Source organism: Lampetra planeri, chromosome 7, assembly GCF_965212315.1.
Source record: "Lampetra planeri chromosome 7, kcLamPlan1.2.h2, whole genome shotgun sequence".
NCBI lineage: Eukaryota > Metazoa > Chordata > Hyperoartia > Petromyzontiformes > Petromyzontidae > Lampetra > Lampetra planeri.
In genome coordinates, this window is record NC_136113.1 from 12,050,370 (window position 1) to 12,072,130 (window position 21,761).

The window sequence follows — 21,761 nt, forward strand, 5'->3', positions numbered from 1 at the left end:
AGCGCCCCCCCGCCCCGCGCGTTCCCCCTGACCAATCGCGGCCCCGGCAGCACGTGCCCGCTCCTCCCCCTTTTCCCCAGTCAGCCAATCAGCGATAAGCCGCTCGCGCATCCGTCGCTGGGGAGACGTTAAAGAGGCGGCTCCAACTTCCGTGTTTACAGCTGATCGGAGCGGCCGTCTGACGGAGAAGCGGTCAGCAGGAAATAATCTTATTTATTGTAATAAATCTCGCGATTTTCCTGTTATTTTATTGTTTACTTTACACGTATCGTCGTTGTATTCTGTTAATTAATTTGTCGAGACTCCGGGCATCATGGACACGCGGGGTCTGCGGCGGAGGGGCGTCGGGAGAGGCGGTGGAGCGGCAGACGCGGACGAGGCGCGAGGAACGCAGGGCCCGGGCGAGAAGGGCGGGAGGTGAGGGCCGACATCGTCGGCATCAACATCCCTTCAATACCGTCATCATCGACATTGTCACCAGCGTCATCACCCACATCATCATCGTCGTCGTCGTTATTGCCCGCAGCGTCATCATCATCACTGCCACTGCCATCACTAATGTCATCATCAATATCATCACCAATGTCCTCATCAATGTCATCATCAATATCATCATCAATGTCATCATCAATATCATCATCAATGTCATCACCAATGTCACCATCATCCGCATCATCAATAACGTCAACATCACCACCGCGATTATCAAAAGCGCCATCATGACCGAATCGATCATCAGCATTCATCGTTATCACCGTCGTCAAAATTAATAACATCAAACAGATGATCACATAAATGATATGCTAGTTAACGTAATCAACATAATACTGTATAACCTCATCCTCAATAACATACTTGTCGTTGACGTAAATATCATACTCATCACCGTGCTTTATGATCATGGTAATCATCAGAATCGTCAAAGCCGCATAGCAAAAGAGTTGCGATGTGAGCACGAATCGCCGACATCGTCACGAACAAAATCCAGTATAATAATCATGACGGCACTCGTCAAAATGATTGCCTTTAATTTCCATTACTCATATCACGAAGAACATAATGGAATTGTGTTATACATGATTACCCATTCACCCTCCTACAGTGTCATTAAACATTAATGCCATATTTACTGCATATATTGATCATACCGATCAATCATCAACTCTTGCGCGTGGAAAATATGCACGTGGCATATAACGATGCATCGATTAATCGGTTAATATTGCTACTTTTGCTCACGATTCTGGCATTAAATTGCGTATGTTTTATGCAAATTGTATGTAATTTACATGCTTATTTAGGCTAATAAAGTCGAAACAGAACAACCGACACAGGTACCGTATTAGAATCGAGACAATACAAACGAGACAGACGTATATGTGACAGACGTTTTAAATCAGCAGGACATTACAAATGAGACGATACAACAGAGACGGACAATACAAACGAGAAAGGCAAATGAAAAGGAACACTGAACACAATACAAATTAGACGAACTGTACGGGACAAACAATACCAGAGAGTAAGACAATACAAACAAGGACAATTCGTACAATATGACATGCGCACAGTACACAAAGAAACGGACGATGGTGTACAAATGAGACGGCGCGAACGAAATTTAATGGGATTCTTGAGTCAAAACTGGCCCTTGAGTCATTGATTGACTATTCCTGGAATTGCTGGGAGCGGTTGTGGGTTTGACATGTTTTCGTCATTACCATTGATCAATATATTGCTCAACTCGTTACCTCCCATCACCAACCTACCACCCCAGCGTGCGTCTGGTTTCTCGGGATGAGGTAGTGTACACTGTAAGATCTTCTTACCACCTTTTCTTACCCGGTAAATAAGCGAACAGTATGCCTCCTTGTGTTGTCCCTGTCCCTCCGCATACAACAACAACAAAAATCCCATCGGTCACACGGCCTTTCTGGGAGTGAATGTTTCGGCGTCATTCCGTTGGCTAATGCCCCCTTGCAAGCCCGCGTTGGGCACTGTGTGAATAGGGCATTAAAGTCTTAACAATGCCGGCACGAATGAGTGCTAAGGTTCTTGTAGTTCCAGCAAACTGAAACCAACATAATTCAGTGTTGATTCACTGTATGCACGTAGAGCTTTCATAATAAAAGTTTTTGGGTTAGATCGCGTAAGTGTAAATGTGTCGTAATCCTCCACCACCCGACACAGCCAGTAAGGTTTGTCACGTAAACAACGCGCAAATTAGTTACTACTTCAGCCCACCGGTGTGTTGGAGAGTAAATCTACACCTTGTAAATGTTGTGGCTGTGTCAGGTAGTGGAGGGTTACGACCAACCCAAAAACGTTTTATTATGAATAATATTGGTCGCGAAAGCCACCGTGTTAAGCTAGTATAGCTTTATTTAAAACACACATCTGGACAGGTTGCACTGTGGTGAGAGTGCCCTACTAATAATGCTAAATCTGTAAATTCAAGTCGTAGTTTTGGATCAAGTCCGCATTTCACAATGTGTGGGACGGTCAGCAGTGGTTGTCACGTAGAAAATCCAGTCCCATTCACACGCATACAATGGTATTTTGAGCGTATGAATCATGTTCGTTTCGTATTGTACCGTAATTATTGACTTCTCATCAGTCGTAAAAATGGTTTTTTTTTTTTCAAGTGCCGTTATGACACCTATTCGCCTTGCAGCCTATGTTCACTGCCGTTTCGCCTCAGCAGAAGATCATAGAAACCTTGCTTAAAAGTACCGGAATGTACGTTTGATGTTGTGAGAAATGATGGTATGGCGCACCGTCGTATACTGGCCCGTTTCGATCACTGCTTATCATACATTTGAAGTCAAAGTGTATCCTTGTACTTTCAAAAGGCTGGGTCAGTTTCTCTCCAGAATGAAAAGTGTTGGGTTCCCACGAATTTGATCAACCACAAAGGGTTGATTAGATTGAGTTAACGAAGGTCTCATCTTGACTTATTGAACGTATTAACTATTGTATATTCGACAGACCCAATTCCTCTTTCTTTTTTACTCACCCCATTGTTTTTTTTCGTAAAATTGCAGAAGAACCGGTTGACTTCAGCAGTCACATACAATGATCTGCAATCGACACAAATCAGCCAGGACAGTGGCTCATGTAATACATGTTGAACTTTTTTCGCACTGTGCGTAACCAACCATGCTAATCAGATGTGCGGGTGAAGGCCAACAAACTAAACATAAAAAGCAGTTCTAAAGAAATGAGTTTTCAAAAGGAAATGAGTTTTCATAACAGAACAAACGCTGCTTTGGCTTTCTCAGTACAGTTTTTTCCCTTTGCATTTCTTAATTTCATTTTTTTTATTAATGATTGTATGCATACATTGTTGACTTTTGAGAGTTTTTTTTGCAATTAACAGTCCGCTCCTGGTGAGCTGTTCATATTTCAATTCAATTGTCCCTCTTTGAACTTACATTTGTACGTTTTCTCAAGTCACTAAATGTCACCCTGTTAATATTGTTGTTGTTATCAGCCAGTGTTACTGATAAAGGAAGCTTTTTTTCTTTGTGCTTGTGCACGACTGCCAGTTGACGACTCCTGGTTTTTTATTGTTTTGTTACATTTCAGTTTTTTAAATAAGCTGTTCTGTTTTCTACAACGTTTATGAGAAATGTTTTGTAAAGAGGAACTGAAGATCATTGTGAAATAAGCTGGCTTTTGGTTACATATATTTACGTATGTTTCTTATTATCCATGTTTATTATGTTGAGTTCACCTGATCAGTAGTAGTAATTGCGATATACTCATTCTTTAAAATCACCACTGAAAAGCATACCGAGACTGGTCTCTCCTGCCTTGTAAATATAAAATGTATACCAGTGGCTTAGGATGGCCAATAGACAAAGGCATCATTCAGTGGTCATTTAACTTGTTTTTCTCCACGCAGAGGGCATGTATGGTATTTTACACCAGTATAGACACAATGTGAAGTACAATGAGATCATTAGATTTGTTTATATGTTGACTTTACTTGAATTCTTGGGTATGTGGTCACATTGTGACTCTGCTAATAAATATACATCCACATTAATAATGATTAAAGTAATTTCTTAAGGTTGCTGGACAATGTTAGTTCGTATGCTGGTTTGGGAATCCCTCTGGGGTCAATAGAAGTAAGAACCATTTGTGAGAAGTGGCCGTCCAGTGCAAGGGAAGGCCTCGCTTCAGAAGTACTGAATTATACACATACCGATTGCTTTGGGGTACCAATCAAGGGGAACGAGTGCACCTCAATTGCCCATTTGATAATAAAGACACTTTGTTCATAACATCGGAACATCATGCTACATATAAACAGGGCATTGCTTATCCGCAAATTCAATGAACCATGACTGTATCCAATGCCCTCACAGATTAGCCTCGTTGTGTGATGGTCATCAGGAAGATTATCTATCTGACCGCAGCTTAGATGGAAAGTGCCTTCTATCCTAACAACAGAAATTATACGCTGCACCCACTGTGTTACGGCTGCAGTTGTCCAAACAATTTTCACGCAAGATAATGCATGCATTGGTGCGAGTCCGCTGTCTGTAGTGTTTTGTGTAACATTTGGTTACAGAAGCTCCTTCTTGCCTCTTAAGCCGGTAGTTTTTAAAGTGTGGAGGGATTTCCTCAGCTGATGATGCTCCCAAAATACAGGCACTCTCTCCCAAATTATGATTTGCAGGACTCGCAATTAGCGTGGTAATTCTTTAAAGCCCAGTTTTAAGTCAAATCAGCCCATCACCATCCCTCTGGTTTTGATAAAATGAGAATGAATTAGAATTTGTCTTACAAAATGATTTGCTCGCAACCGTAGAAACGTGGACTTTGCTCTATGGACTCACCGCCACCAAACTGGGATGAGCGATTCGATTGGAGAGTTTTTGTAGGCCTTCATCCAGCAGGGAACTGACAAAGCTCTGTAAGTTATTATCATTATTAACATGACAGTCGGCTACAGTAAAGGAATTTAGAAGTTGGTACCCTTGTGTTTCATTTTCCCCATGCAGGTGGCGCTGGGTGAAGTGGGTGCTGGCAGTTGTGCTGGTCATCTATGTGGCTGTGCCCATTCTGGTCAAGGTGTGCCCCACCATCCAAGCCAAGATCGTCTTCCTCAACTTCAGTCAGTACCTTGACATCACCACTCACAACTATTAGGAAGCCACCGGAGCTATGCACTTCTATATCGACATTGAAAACTAATTTCTTAATAATTGCTTTTTGTGTTTAGTTTATTGTCCTTCCCCCACACCTCCGATTAGCACTGTTGGCTACATATGGTGCAAAAGACGTTCATCATACATACATACATGGATTAATGGCACATGGTGCTATGGAGTTGACTTGGTTTCCCACTACTGGTTGTATTTGATGTTAAAACTTTCCCTGTCTTTCAAAGGCAGATCTCCACAATGGGCATAGTTGTGTGCTCCACAACCCAACTCGCGTACTGCATCACTGCTCATCGATTCTCCCCAACAGCACTTGCCCATACCTTTGTATTTTGTCATTGTGTGTGTGGGACAGTACGTGTACCATTCTTCATTGAGCTGCATGACCCACTGAGCCTGGGTCTCAACCACACAACCAACCAGTACTTGACCCCGGAGCCAGGTGTGCGCCTGGGAGTTTGGTGAGTGTTGGCCTCAAGGCCCACAACAACAGGCAATTGAATAAACACCTGCATATGCGATGATGCATCCGTACTTGTACACATAATGCTCATATGTGCACATGCACACATTTCCACTTTTCCATGAAAACAGCCCTCATAACAATTACAATCTGAATTTTATTGAGTGTCAAAATGTAACCTCACCTCCAGACACTCTACAGAAGCAGTGGGTATTGTTATTTTATAGACAGAAATAGGCCATGGCACAGAGGAAGACCTGACACCACAGATTGCTGGGGGAAGGGGATACCAGACTCTTAAGGGCAGCAGAGCATAATGAAGGATGACATTAACATGGCGTCTGTGGCACAGCTTGGTACGCTTAGGCCAGCGATGGCTCTCTGGCAACACATTATAGGACAGATCCTGGTGACGTAAGTCTTATTTTATCTTGAATACAAGGAAAGTACAACTTTTGTCTGTTTGACCCTTCAGGCACACCGTCCCTGCCAGCCAGTGGAAGGAGGCTAAGGGCAAGGACCAGCAGTGGTACGATGCGGCGCTAGGCAATGGAGCACCGGTGTTTGTCTACTTCCATGGAAACGCTGGGACCAGGTGAGGCGAGAGAGTGAGACGCAATGCCAGAATCGAAATCGGAAGTTTTATTTACCCAAGTAAAGCCCATCGAGCTAAGAAGGGCAACTCGGTTGGCAGACAACATCGGAGACAATTTGCGCTGCTCTGCCCTGCTCTGCCAAATCCATTTGTGTCAAGATTTGAATCAATAGCAGTCTTCAATGTCTATTTGAGAGTGCTTTTAGTATTTCTTTTAACTACCTCATGGAAGTATAGTGCATGTGTATTTGAACGATAATGCAATATTGTGGCATTGCTGCTCTTGGAAAAATTAGGAGTGCGATGCTCTGCACCTAGTTAACACATTGAATTTAAGTAGGAGCCATCCCCTGAATTTTGTGTGCGTGTTTTTTACGTGTTTCACGTATTATTAATATGCATTTAGCATGAAGTTGAAGAATGGTTCGGTTTGGGAAATCTATCTGGCAGTGTGTTATAAGAATGTTCTGCTGTGAAGAGACAATGGTGGTGGTGAAAGTTATAAACAATAAGTGCCGAAAATATCTACTTTTCCACCATCAGCTGGGCCATAACGAGGAGAAGTGCACATCGCAAACACTCATGTCTATCTCGCAAACATCTATAGAGATTTGTATCTTCTGAAAGCCAGGTATGCGTTTCAATTGTCAGCCCTAATGTGGTGTATCTTGTGTTACATTTTCAGAGGAGGGCATCACAGAGTGGAGCTGTATAAGGTATGTGTTTACAGTGCTGTACATAGATATCTAGAGGACAATGAACCCTTTTAGTGGCCATGGACTCATGCATAAAGAGCCCAGCTTCAACGTTGGCTTGGAAAAATCGAAGCCAGTGGCTTTCAAATTGTTGGTATGGCGGTCCCCAATCAACACCTCTGGTCCCCATGTCCCCCCCTCCCCAGGTTACTAAGGCCAGTACTCAGAGATCACATGTCCCACGCCTCTAGTCAACGCGGTGTTACTAAATTATTTGTTTCATATTGTGTGTTGGTGCATTTTGTTGCTGCAGTTGTGACTTGGCCACTTCAAATGGATGATTTTACATTTATGTGCGTGCCTCCTTGGGTGTGTAGGTGCTGAGTGCCAGTGGCTTTCACGTGGTGACACTGGACTATCGGGGTAAGTAATGTGATATCTGTACAAGACTAACCTGCTTTGCATGATGCTCAATTGCGTGACTAAGGATTCATTGAAAAGCTTCAGGCTCCAGTCAGATAAATCAACTTGATATTGGTATCGTTCCCAATTGTTGGTGTGCAAATGCTTTGTTATTTGATTGGTGGTTAAAAAAAATATATTTGGTATGGAATAAACAGATTTTAGCATCGGATGATATTTTAAGGCAGGATTTAAAGCAAATTAGCACTGGTCATCCTACGGAGAGACCAACCCCTACTATGGTCGTGTGTAAATTCCACCAGCTGCCAGAGCTGATGCTACCAAATTGCTTGATTGGGCAAGGAGACATCTCGACTTGACTTAACCGTAGTTGAAGGAACACGTTTGAACCAAGGGGATCTGGCAGGTGCACCACCACCTGATGTAATGTCGTCGTCCCTGCCTGCCAGGTTGGGGTGACTCCACGGGCACACCCACGGAAGAGGGCATCACGGCAGACGCCATCTTCGTGTACAAGTGGGCACAGCAGCGGGCGGCAGGGCCCGTGTACATCTGGGGACACTCGCTGGGCACTGGGTGAGCTCGCTGTGATTGGCCGTGCGTGCACGCGTGTGTATGTGTGTGTGTGGAATGGTTAACAACGAACTCTGGCTTCCTCGAGTCTGGCTCGACAGGTTTTACTCCGCCTGCTATAACAGCAGTTGCCCCAGCAGTATGTACCTATGTATGTTGAACTTATTTTGCACCGTATGTAACCAACCATGTCAATTAGGGGTGTGAAGGAAGGACAACAAACTAAAGACAAAAACTAGTTCTAGAGAATGAGTTTTTAATCTAGCAGTTTATACGATTACTTGGGAGATCGTTCATTTTATGTCTTTGTGTTCTGTATGCATGTATGTTTGAGTTAATGTGTTTTTTTTATTTTTTTTCAGAGTTGCTACAAATGTGGGTCGGAAACTATGCGAGCAAGGTATTGAAAATTCACTTAAAATTCATTAACTATTAGTCTTTAACGAATTAACACCATAATTTTGTAATTGCCAATATTACCAGCACCAGTGGTTTTACAGCAACGACAGCAACATCATGATGATAATAATGACATCACCATTTAGCAGTGGCAGCAGCAAGAGGAACGGCATGATTGTTGGCATCTTCATCATGTTCACGTGGGAAATTTGAAATAGATAAATTTAGCACTTGCCATAACCACTTCTGGTTAATCAGATGTAATGGTTTAGCGTATGGATAACAGAGTGTCGATTGAATTGGACTGTAACTTGGATTTGCTCGTGAATGTTGCGAGTGGTGAGCTGCCCCTGTCTCACTTGGTGCTGCTCTCTGTCGTGCATAGGGGCACCCCCGGGTGCTGTCATCTTGGAAGCTCCGTTCACCAATATCCGGGAGGAGGCCGATAGTCACCCTCTCGCCCAGGTAGGAAGCATCGACGACACGCTCTTCATCATGGCCCTAGACGGCACATCCTTCACGTGTACCCTCGTCTACATTTCATCCTTATGTGTGCTTAATGTTGCACAGAAATCCAAAGGTAATGAAAAATACTTTGGAAAATAGTTCAGATGGACATAGAAAAATCCTGTTTAAGGTGATTGCAATATGTGTACGTCCTATAAAGAGTATACACAACACAATACAGACATTTAGAAATGGTACACCATTGCAATCTAGTAGAGCATTACAACACAAATTCAACATGAATAGCGGTGGGAGAGTGACTTTTTTTTGTCTCCAAATAATTCCTATTGGGAATCAAGTATTGAACTCGTGGCACCAATGGGGGTAATTGTCAAGCAGCAGCACATGACAAGCAAGATGTATTGAATATGAGGCACCATTGTTGAGGAAGGGGCTAGTGTCAGGGTCGGTGGTGTAGGATTATTGTCAGGGCAGATATCTGGGATAGTATCAAACCTAGTGTTACATGATGGCATGTTCTAAAACAAGTGTCGTGTTGTTGTATCTTATTGTTTGTGTGCGCGTGCGTGTGCAGATATACAAAATATTTCCCGCCTTTGACTGGTTCTTCTTGGACTCGATCACGGACAGCGGCGTCAGGTTCGCAAGTGACGAGAAGTAAGGGGGTTTTTATTTTTGCCACATTCAGATTTTAAGGAATAAGAGCATCTTGAAAAAAACGAGTCTTGACATTCTGATGACGGTATGGATAAATGATGTGCCAACATCAATGTCTGGCCAAGTGCTGATGCGGTTTGAGCATTAGGCTCGACCGAACAAGGTTGCGAGTTCAAAAGCTGGTCCGGGGATTTAACTCAACGCATTATCCCTCCGTGTCAATAAACTCAGTACTGCGCTGTGAAATGTCTGCAGTTGTGATCCTATGCAAATGTAAGCATCCATAATGCAAATAGGATACCAGAATAAATTAATACCTTTCAAATGTTAGTTTAAGCAAGAAGATGCGTTTACTCTTGACTTGCTATTGAACCACTGTTTATATGAAACACGTATAGTCTTGTTCTGTCATATAACAAAAGTTAAATACAAACTATGGTTGAAGTTTATGCCGCACACCTTGATTTCTTAGAACACAATTGTGTCTACATTATATTGCAATTATCCCAATCAAACATTGCCATATTTTAAATGGCTAGCGGACTTGCAGATGATCAAAGCTTAAATTCACAAGTGATTACACATAATTGGCAAATATGAGATGTGCGCATCTGCATTTGAGACTTCTGGGTTGAATGAGCGACTGCTTTTGCATGTGCCTCTGAACTTAACTGTGCGTGTGTTTATTAATGTGTATGAGAATGGTGGCATCGTAGTTAGTCCACAGCACTACGATCCCAGTGACCTGCCTTTGCTTTGCTGGCCATGCACAATACCAATGACGATTGTTTATCACAACCTGGCCTGAGTCGCCTCTAGATCAGCTCAGCCTAAAATGAATACCTGTTTCACTTGGCACCGCGCGTAAGGACAGCTCGGCATTCTTTCGTATGGCATTAATGACACTTTTACCGCTATCCCTTTTGTTTGCCATTCCAGCAGTTGCCCGACAGTTTGTAAAGAAACATGGGGAAGGCCAAATGTGTGTGTGTGTGTACATTTATGTCCGTGTGTGTACCTGTACTTGTGTGGATCAGTGTGCAGCATATCACTTGTCCCCTCTTGATCCTGCATGCTGAAGACGACCACATTGTGCCCTTCCATCTTGGAAAAAAGGTAAATGGAAGAATAGAAATCTGTGGAAGTTGCTGGTGTTGTAAAAAAATATATATATTTTACAGAATGTATCGTTTTGCTTGATGAAGTTATTTTATTTAACGTTGATTAAATTTAGTCTATGATCATTTAACCCAAGTGAAATCCCATTAAGATTCCGTAAACGTTTTGGGTAATTGTAGTCACACGGGTGTAGTTATTACTGAATTGGTATACTGTGGTATACGCTTAGAGATGTAAACAAGGGTTTTAACATCACAATGGTCAGGTGGCTCTCGCGAAGTGCTCCACTCAATATCCACTTACGAGTTCGAATCTCAGCTGAGGTTGATTCAATTTGGCATCCTTCTGGAGCAGTAGAACGATGGACCACGATGCGGCGAGTCCACAAGTGCTCATGCTGTGGAGAAACCAACCCTCACCCACCAATGGCTCAGTCTTAATTTGGGAGCTTTCGTGACTGCAGGAATTATTCTTTGGTTCTTTTCGGTTAAGTCACGTCTAAAAATAAAATAATAAATCAAAATAAAACAACACATTACGACGTTTCGATTGCAACACAAGCAATCATCATCAGGCATAAAAGAAATAGCAACAAACATCTAACTAGAAAACTATAGACCGACATACAAGCAGACAGACATCACAACGGCACACATAGAGAGGAGTATATTTAATTTTCGTGTGCCTGTATACTCCTCTCTATGTGTGCCGTTGTGATGTCTGTCTGCTTGTATGTCGGTCTATAGTTTTCTAGTTAGATTTTTGTTGCTATTTCTTTTATGCCTGATGATGATTGCTTGTGTTGCAATCGAAACGTCGTAATGTGTTGTTTTATTTTGATTTATTATTTTATTTTTAGACGTGACTTAACCGAAAAGAACCAAAGAACAATGGCTCAGTGCCGCTCGTGGATGTGAGCGTGGTAGAAACTGACTTTTTTCACTTGGGAGCCGCTGCGTCTGAAGATACTTTTTCAGATCGTGTGCTTGTGATATTTGGCCAATATTTTACCCGGGAACGTGATTACGTATACGTGGTACAGTAGCAATGGTTCGTAAACTGCGAAAACTATGGAGTTCTAGATATGCACACATTTGATAGCAATGTCTTCAGTTGTCTTGGGCCTTCACTAGGTTCCCACAGTCTTACGATGGGTACATAGTGACCATTATCACTCAATAAATAAATGTCTGTTGCGATTCTGTTATGCAGGTGTGCTAACAGCATATGCCCCCTGCATTTCCAAAATGCTAAATGGAAAATCTGTCTATGTGTGTGTGGGTCCACTTAACTGCTTGCAGCTCTACGACATAGCAGCATCAGCGAAAGTGAATGTGGAGTTCGTCCCATTTGCAGCCAACCTAGGCTACCGCCACAAGTACGTGTATTCAGATCCAGGACTGCCACTCATTATCAGGTGAGAATTACCACTCCTTCACTTGTGTTATAGTCACCTCTGAAACGGGGGAAATGGCTTCCCTTTCAGACGGTGAATGTGTCCATGTCGCCAAATGGTTGAGCGGTCAACTCAAATCTGAAGGTTGCGAGGTCAAATTTAGGTTGTCGGGGGGTTGACCCAGCCCTCCATTTCCCTGGGGTTGATAAAATACCCTACATATAATTTTGTGGGAAGTCATCAGTGGTATTTCTAAGGAGAGACTGGCCCTTGCCATTACAATGTAGAATTTTTGCAACTGGCTCTGGGCTATCAACAGAGATGAGGAGTGTATTAGTGATCATTTGTACATGGACAAGGTGTGTTATTGTAATTGCCTTTCAGTGGCAATTGCAGCACCTCCAATTAAGACGGTTGCCTACATATGGAAGTTCAACATACATATAGGGCTAGAATGATTACATTTGCAAAGTAGTCTCTTGACTACTGATTACTCTGAGTTAGAAGTAAACAAATAACATTTGTATTTTCAAAGTAGCATCATCTGATTGCTTCTAGATTTGAAGTTTTCGTGACTGCAAGGATCAATACTTTTTGTTTTTTCGGTAAAGTCACGTAGGTAAAAGACAAAATAAATTATAATGAAAACAACTACATTAAATCACGTCCGTCTTCAGGTGGGGACAGACAGCGAAAGAACAACCACTTAAGTATGCCTAAGAGATGGCTGTGACGAGGGATTATATAGCTGCGGGTGGGGGGGGCAGGGTGAGTGTTGGGGCGGGGTGTCGGCTGGGAGGTGCGCATGTGAAAGCAGGGGGTGGAAGTTGGACTGGTTGATAAGAAAGCTACATTAAGCCGATTAATGACACAATTTGTTATGCTGCAGGGGAGTAAATTAGAGCTGCTAGGGAGCTAAGCTTGCACGCTCGAAACGACGCGCGGCAAATTTCCAAGTGATGGGAGTAAGCAGGGCTTGGAGTTAAATTTCTTAGTGATGGTAGTGTAAATCTGGGAGTGAAAGACTGGGAATATGGATATGAATGTTCTTTTCATTTTAATTTATTTTGTTTTTTACCTACGTGACTTTACCGAAAAAACCAAAAAGTATGATTGCTTTCTTTTTGTCATGAGCATTTAATTCCAATTAGCATACATTAAGTTGAATTAACCATGGAAATAACAACACTATATTTCAAAATGCTGCGCGCAAATGTTGCAAACCCACTCGTCTCACAATTGGAGATATAAATGTAAAAATTCTCATCATAGATCATATTACCACATATGCCTTCTTGTGTTGATAAAATGAGTGCCACTGTGGGAATTCAATGCTGATTTCCTGATGGCATGTTAACAGCGTGCTCGGCTCCTGTCATGTACACACTACCTGTGTAACAACTGTGCTTTTGTTTTGTTTCTGCCTCTGCAGGAGGTTCCTCAGCCTCTGAGGGAGGATACTGGCATGATTCTCTTGGTGGGAGTACACACAGTCTGGGAATAGGACATCTGTACATCCACGGAGGGAGGGAAGTTGCTTTGTGCTACTTTGATTTGATTTTTTTACAGCAAAATCTAAACTAACACTGTAAAAGAAGAAAAAATTTGAATAAATGTTTAAAGTATTGGATGTGACAGGTAGTAAACGCTTGTGCAATGTACAATGATGTGGGCATGACAGTGAAATCATGGATTTTCACTGCTACTGATCAAATGTATCCCAGCCAAGGTCGGTGACTGCAAAATGTTGAAAACTGTCTAGCATTGCTTTTGTGTGCATAGTGTGACCTAATGAACAAGGATGTGATTAACGATTCTGTAAAATGTACACGTCTCTTTTAAAGGAAGGTGCAACTCAAAACACAGGTGGATGCTATTCATGTCAAGACAATATTGATTGAAACCAATCTCGCAGTTGTAATCAGCTTCCGTGAATAGAGGATGACATTTTCACTTCTCATATTCTGGCTTCCGACTACAGGAAGGTGTGAGCCTTTTAAAGCCAGCCTCAAGTGCTTCTGCTTCCACCGGAGGAAAAGCACTTGAGGCTGGGGAAGGGCAGAGATGTTTCATCGGCAATTGATTTTACACCCCTCCTCCTCGGGTACGAGAGGTTGGCAATGGTTTACAATTACAGAATGGGCAATAACGGTGGTGACATCGTGGGTACACAGTTGTTTTTAGCACTGATGTGAAGGTTCGTTTCCCCGTACATTTCACTGCAGCTCTCGAATGTTGCACGTGGTTGGTGGTTTTCACCTGTATTAGGATTGCTCTGGATGATGCTGTGGCTTGTTGCCAATTGGTGCTGTTGCCCTCCACTGACCAGTCTATTGGTGGCCAGCGGGATGAATGAGGGTTGGATTGGACTGCGGCAACGGTGGTGTGATGTCACACTTTCCCACCCATCTATATGTACGCAAAAATTTAAGAAACATTTTTAGCAAATCTTTTGGATATTTGGTTAACGCTATGATAATATTTACAGAAGTAGCAGCTGTGACACGTAGAGCAAATACGTTTTTACGTAAATGCTAAAAGATTGATATTTCCTCTCTGCACTGGGATGCAAATAATTTAACATTGCGTGGCCCCATAATGCAGTTCTGCTTCATGGGAAATATGCAATCAGAGCTCTCACTTCGTTAATAGGCTTGCTGCGATATGACAATATAACGTATCGAATTATGTACTATATCGTTATGTCGTGTTTACTGCTAATATTAAATATTACATTTCCTGATTTAAAATATGAAACAAACTTGATCATTCAAGTTGTAAATAAATATCTTATAAAATGTGTGCATGCATAAAGCTTTGCGATGTTACTGATGGCATGGCAATTGACATTATTTTAGTAGTAATGCTGATTTCTTATATAACTGACAGCATTTGTAAAATGGAATTATAGGATTAGACTATTTGTGAATGGCTTATGTTAAGTGAACTGCAGTTTGAAGAACTTTTAAAGTAATCTTTACTCGGACTGAAATTTAGCAAAGCATGCAATAACGTAAACTACAAATACTGTAGAAGGTAATGGGAAACTGATAATGTAATAATTGCCATCTCGTGAAATTTGGTGTTGTGTCGTTAATCATTATGTCATATCGCAGCAACCCTATTAATTGGGTTCCTAGATTCCTGAAAGAATGGCTGTGTGCAGCTGTGTAATGCAGTCATACACAATGTGCATTTCAAGCATGTAAATTAGTCCAGAGAGCATGGTTGCCCCTGATGTCCATTCAGATGCTCTCCTGTCTATACCTACAGAATTGTAGTACAGCAAGGCCTAATGTGGTAGATGCGTTCCTGCTCAGAAACCGCGTTGACGGGCGCGTTCTGTATTGTGCGAAACGCGTTTCCAAATGGAAGAACCGCGTTTATGGCGAAAAGTGTTGTGTTGTGAACACGCGGCATTACATCATGGGACCTCCTTTGGCAGTACCAAAATTCGAGAATAGGTTTTCCCCTTTTTCTGGCAACAAAACAGGTGTTGAGATGTTAAAATACCAAACAAACATTTTACAAGGAATCATGTCTGCATTAACCACAATACTTGTCAGAATGCAAAAAAAAACCTACTCTGATAATATATGCATTGTTTTTTAAACTGATTGGTCCACACCGAAGATAGCTTTCTTTCTTCAAACGGTGTTAGACCAGAGGACGTCAAAAGGCTCGAAAGAAAGTTGTTTTCTTGCCAGAAACAAGTGGAAAACCTATTCTCATGCGGCATTACGTAAGGAACTATACAGTATGCTGCGCTAGTCTTAATCCACGGGGAAGCCATGCCTCGGTGACAACACGAGAGGGTGCTATGGCAGCGTATAGTGTATTACACTGGTCAACACACTTTTTCTGGCATAAGGTATTCCAACGGTTTTAAGGTAAGTTTGGGGTGCTGATTCCAAATCTGGCATCAGTTTTTGTCTATCACATCAGGTTTTTGAGATATAAAATATTGAATTTTCAATAAAAACTGCAGAAGAAAAATATTTAATAAATGTGGATATCTACATAAAATTAAATTATAAACACACTATCCTAAAAATACAGCACCATATTTTAACACTAAAGCAGTCACTAACTCGCAACAACTTGCAATCATAAGCGATGAGTTCATTTCGGGTAAAATCAATGAAAATGGGGTATGTCGATAGCATAAAAATGAGATGTGATAGAGCAAATCTGAGGTCAGATTTGGAATCGGCACCCTGCAATTAGTCTAAAACAGCTGAAAAAGTCCAGGCCAGAAAAAATGTTTTTTTTTTGACCAGTATTATACTTACCCATTTCATTAACGGAGCTTTAAACTCGCGGTGGACAGCCGTGCACATGGAGACTTACGTCCGCTTCCACAAAAACGACACCAGTGTTTTTTTGGCTGCCCTCTCCTTTTATTTCAATGCTTTTGTGATTGTTGCTCTTAGAGATTTTAATTTGGGAGTGAATTTCGAGCTGCAAAGAGTGTTGGATTGTAGGTCCTGCTCATGATCGAGACTGTGGTGTTCAGTTTTTTATTCACTAATTTTGCCTGAATGGTTTACAAATGCACTTCACCAAGAGACAGATGGCTCAAGGGTTTAATACTGTGTGCCAGTATCTGAGAATCTGAAAATATGTGTGACCGAGGCCCTGGGTTAAAATCCCACTGTAAATAAAAAAGGTTGCTAATGAAGAAAGTTGGCCACTTTAAATTTAGTTACTGATGGCATAACAAATAACAACTTGAAGCACTTTGTTTTGCACTTTGGCCTCTTATATAAGGACGTGTTCATTAGATGTGTAAATAAATAACCTTAAGAGGGTACATATTAGTGTTTGTGAGAGACAGGTCCTTAACGAATGTCATCACGCAATGGTTATTTTACAGAGACTGGGTGCATTTACAGTGTTTTTGGATGGAAAAAAATCCCTTCACACCATTCCTCCATGCCAAAGGTACAATTGTGATTATTTATAATTGGCTAAAATCAAAACATTAAAAACACTTTCCCCAACTTTGGTCTTTACACCATTTACCACATCAATGATGGCACCTTTTCTCTTCTTTCAAAAAATAGAATATTGTGATGATTGTGGTGCCACAGCCACATACATTCCAATAACCAAGAGAAAAATAAAATACTTAAATGCAAAAATCCCAAGGATTTTATACATTTTGCTAGAAAGCATGGTAAACCATTTGTAATGATTGTATCAAATTGCGTGTTGCTGGTGAGAAGTGATTTCATTACTCGTGCTTTGCTCAGAATCATATATTGTATATTGGTGGTTTCTTGTAAGAAAATCTTAAGTTGCACAATTATACCTGACTTTTGTCGTATTAACATGAATAAGCATAAACCTTTAAGTTTTATCAATGCAAGATGCTTCGTAATGCGAAGCTAAGTTTAGATGCATTATAATGCACTCTGCGTGGGCTAAACTACTGCTTACATTTTGGCGGCAATTCCACTCCATCCCATGACCACTGAACACTGGCACGTCCACTATCAATGCCTTGACTCATCATCCAAGCGCCTTTTGATGGTGGAGTTTGGTTAGGCTCTACAGCTGTGAAAGAGCTACATGTAAATAAAAAAGCACACCACACCGACATGAGAATAACTATTTTAGGATCATTTTGATGTGTTGGTGGACACTTTTTTTAACAATTCAATGAGTATATGTCCAAACTAGTTTTATTTCTGGATTGTTTTATCACCATAATACGTACCATAACACGTCACTGACAGGAATTATGTCCATTGGTTGAGACTAATGGTGGAGTGGCAACAAAGGGGATAACATGCCCAAGTGGCGATGTTAACTACCTCGCCTGGTATGCAGGAGGTCGTGGTTTCCATCCCAACCTGTATATTTGGAGTTTGCATGTTCTCCCCGTGGTCGCGTGGATTTTCTCCGGTTTTTCCCTCCATTTAGAAACATGCGCTTGAGTATTTGGCTGTTATAAATTTGTACGCGTTAAGCCTATTTCATTGAGCTATCATTTGTGACGAGGTCGCTCCTGAAAAAAGAACTATGATAGCTCACTGGCCCTTATCTGTTAAAATAAAAAAAAGTTTGTATAGTGGACGTGCACTGTGGGGATGGAGTGAGGATTGTTGTATCCGTCTGACCATGAGGGATTGTGACGGCTTGGGGAGACCCTCATCCACAGTGGATAGGTCGCAGCGAATGATAACATTCCCCCTCGGCGGGCGTGTGTGACTTCTCATAGTTCAGCTCTCGATGCGTATATGGTACCCCATCGGTCATTATTACAGATATATATTTGCCTGTTTCCTTCATAAAGATACTTCGTGTATTTTTTTTACAAATTGTGTGAAGATGATTTTGTTCTGTATTGTCCGTTTTAGTTTCTATATTTGAACATACAATAAGATACTTCCCAATACCCTCTCACCTGATTATAATAATTGCTCAAACTACATTCAAATCTTACATTATTTAAGACCCTGGGTAAAATGTGTGAAGTATCGGATATTGCGTTCATGACGTTATTACAATTTTTACAGTAATTATGTTTCATGAGAAAATTGAGCCTTAAAACGTTCAGGGGAAGGTTCTGCAATTTCTTAACGAATGTTTTAAATATAATACCAGTAATAATTTAAAATAAAATCTATCAATCGCTCGGCAAAATTGAAACTCTTAAACCATTGTTAATGCACTTCAACATCGGTTTTTGTTTTAAGATTACAAACAATCGCGCAACGTTTAGCATTGTGATGAAGGGTCATTAGGGTTTACGTTCTCATGTTGCTGCGTTGCCGAAAGAAAACTTAATCATCCCGTTTCCCACTGCTCCTCCTGGGAGTGTCTTATGTCACTTATACAACACGATGTGACCATGGTTTATTTTAAGTATAAATTCAGTGATTGTCTTGCATGCAGTGATTGCGTACCTACACTTGATTTTGTTGCAGGGGGTGTTAGTGTGGCATGTTTCTGTATCCAAAGGTGTGAAAAGCCTATCTCACCAAGCATCGTCATGGTTATCTTAACTGCTTATAATTCATTCCCATCTTTGGGTTGGAGTACATTCTACAAGTTGTTCAATGATATAAAAAATTAAATCCCAACTGAATGTGATACGAATGCTCAACTCACCATTATCAGGTTCAAATGTCAGTCGGCGGTTGACAGCCCACCATCCTTTTGGGACTCATGAAATGAGTATCATTTTGTACGAAGTCAACAGTGGTAATCTTATGCAGAGATTCGCTCCCTGGCATAGGAATGTGTAATTTCCACCACTGGCTCAGGGCTGTCAATGAAAATGAGCATTGTACCGATGCTTAAGAAGCCATTTCATCCGCTATGGCAGTTGATGGTGGAAAGTCTGGATTAGTGTATTGGGATGAGGCTGACTACCAAGATATGCTAAAGTTCTGACTGAAAATTGTCTCTTGCATATAAAACAGTCTGTTATGGAAAAACATCCTTGATGTGGAATATATTATAGGTTTGCTGTGGTTCAATGTGGGTAACGTTTTGGTATTTTTGTTTGGTCAAACTCTTAAATACATTGAGACCACTGCTTTACAAAAAAATACATGGTATACTATCTGTTCTATTCAAATAAAAATTGAAACTTAACAAGTGTAACTGTGTAACCTGAAATAAGTAAACCTGTTTTGAATTTTCACTTGCTTCCTGTTGTATTTGGGACTTTTTTGAGAGAAAACGTTTCTTATTGTGTTTAAGCAGAGGAAAAACAATCTGAATTACGTGCCTTTTATACAGGAATAAAGTCATCAAATGATAATAATCCTTGAATTAATGCAGGAATTTTTTTAACTCAAGACATTTAGGAGGGTCCGAGATTGGGATGTTTAGCAAATGCAGTTTGCTTCAAGTGGTCAAAAATGTAAGTACCCATAAAAGGTCTTGGAGAAAAAGGTCTAGACTGGACAAAGTCCATGGGCGAAGGCAGAAATTTCTACCAAATATACTATAGCATTGTTTTTAGTACTGTAGTTCCAAATTATTTACATGGCTTGTAAGAGTAATTCATTTGATAACCGCACTAATTTCATATGGCTAGAGCACAATTGACTTTATGGCCATAAAAATGTGGAACCATTAAGGTTATGCCACGTCAGAGGGCTCCTAATTACTGCAAAGTATCACAAAATACTGCAAGTTTACCTCTGACTTCCTGAAAAGTACCGATAAACTATCCAAAATCAAGTGTTTTGCTATAACGCGTTACATTGTAATGTGTCGTTAACCCATCACCACCAGAAAGTCAATTAGGAAGATTTGTCACTTAAACAAAACGTGCCAATCACCGTAGTTACTTCACCGAAAATGAATCTCTCAAAGTAATCGTAACGCGCGAGGGGGTAGGAAGGAGGTTGACTGCGGTGAAATATCGGTAGTTTGCTATAGGTTAAAGTACTTGGGTGGTACATTTGCGGTGGTTCATGGTACATTTTTAGGACCCGCTTCAGATGGTATCAAGTGAAATGTTCTGGCCTGAGCTCACGGGAGCCCAAAGTCACAAACCTAACGTGCCATTTTCTGGCCAACTTGCAGCTCCTGTCCGCCCAGCAGTGTAACTGTGGAGAGGGGGGGTATCAATCCCACAGTTCAGTTGATCGCTGCGTGTGGCGGGGTAAAATGTGTGTGTGTGATCTCCCGCAACTTGCAAGAACGTCTGATCAACAATTGCCGAAGGGGGGGGGGGGGGGTGAGGTCCAGATACCAATTTACATCGCCGCGCCTTCACGACGCGAGCTCGCTCCGCATCCTCCGAGTAACCAAACCCGGCTTTCGTGATCATACAACAACAAAACCCCCTTTTCATTTGGAAGGATCCCACGTGGAGAGCACGAGCCGTGCGACGAACCAACCACTCTGTGGCACAGCGAGAGCCCCTAAACACATTCCTGCTGCGGAGGGAGCTGGTAGCAACGTTGGGTTGCTCGGTCAATGGCCAGGGTCAACGGCGGCGTGGTGTATTCCGCAAATATGCCCGACTGTGAGGGCGGGCACAAGCCGGCGTGAGTAGGTTAAACGTTGAGTTTTATAAGGGCACCACGGGGTGACCAGCCCCTCCCTCCCCACCCAGCCCCACCCAGCCCCACTGATCCCCACCCAGCCCCTCCCCACTCCACCCCTTCCCACCTAGCCCCACCCCACCCAGCCCGATCCCTCCCATTTTTGGATCCACGACGGACGGACGGACACAATAATCCCCTGTGCCGCCTTTCGAGGGAACGTGACACGACCCAACGAGCAATGCCACGAGGCGGACTTCACACTTCCCCCGTCCGCCCCACGTAACATGGCGTGTGTTACCTCGGCTACCCCCCCCCCCCCCACGTAACATGGCGCGTGTTACCTCGGCTACCCCCACGTAACATGGCGTGTGTTACCTCGGCTACCCCCCCCCCCACGTAACATGGCGTGTGTTACCTCGGCTACCCCAACGTGACATGGCGCGTGTTACCTCGGCTACCCCCACGTAACATGGCGTGTGTTACCTCGGCTACCCCCACGTAACATGGCGTGTGTTACCTCGGCTACCCTCCACGTAACATGGCGTGTGTTACCTCGGCTACCTCCACGTAACATGGCGTGTGTTACCTCGGCTACCCCCCACGTAACATGGCGTGTTACCTCGATTACCCCCACGCAACATGGCGTGTTACCTCGGCTACCCTCACGTAACATGGCGCGTTACCTCGATTACCCCCACGTAACATGGCGTGTGTTACCTCGGCTACCCCCCCACGTAACATGGCGTGTATTACCTCGGCTACCCCCACGTAACATGGCGTGC

The 21,761-nt window shown here is 42.3% G+C and overlaps 1 protein-coding gene across 1 annotated transcript; it reads left to right on the forward strand.

Annotated features, from left to right (window-relative positions):
- Window positions 1-134: 134 nt before the first annotated feature.
- Window positions 135-19,619, forward strand: ABHD12 (abhydrolase domain containing 12, lysophospholipase). The gene is made up of 13 exons (XM_078596386.1): window positions 135-417; window positions 5,013-5,125; window positions 5,530-5,635; window positions 6,113-6,232; window positions 6,918-6,948; window positions 7,305-7,350; window positions 7,800-7,926; window positions 8,286-8,323; window positions 8,708-8,787; window positions 9,365-9,447; window positions 10,485-10,563; window positions 11,868-11,983; window positions 13,395-19,619. The coding sequence occupies exons 1-13, from the start codon at window positions 314-316 to the stop codon at window positions 13,411-13,413; spliced, it is 1,062 nt and encodes a 353-aa protein (XP_078452512.1). The 5' UTR covers window positions 135-313; the 3' UTR covers window positions 13,414-19,619.
- Window positions 19,620-21,761: the final 2,142 nt, after the last annotated feature.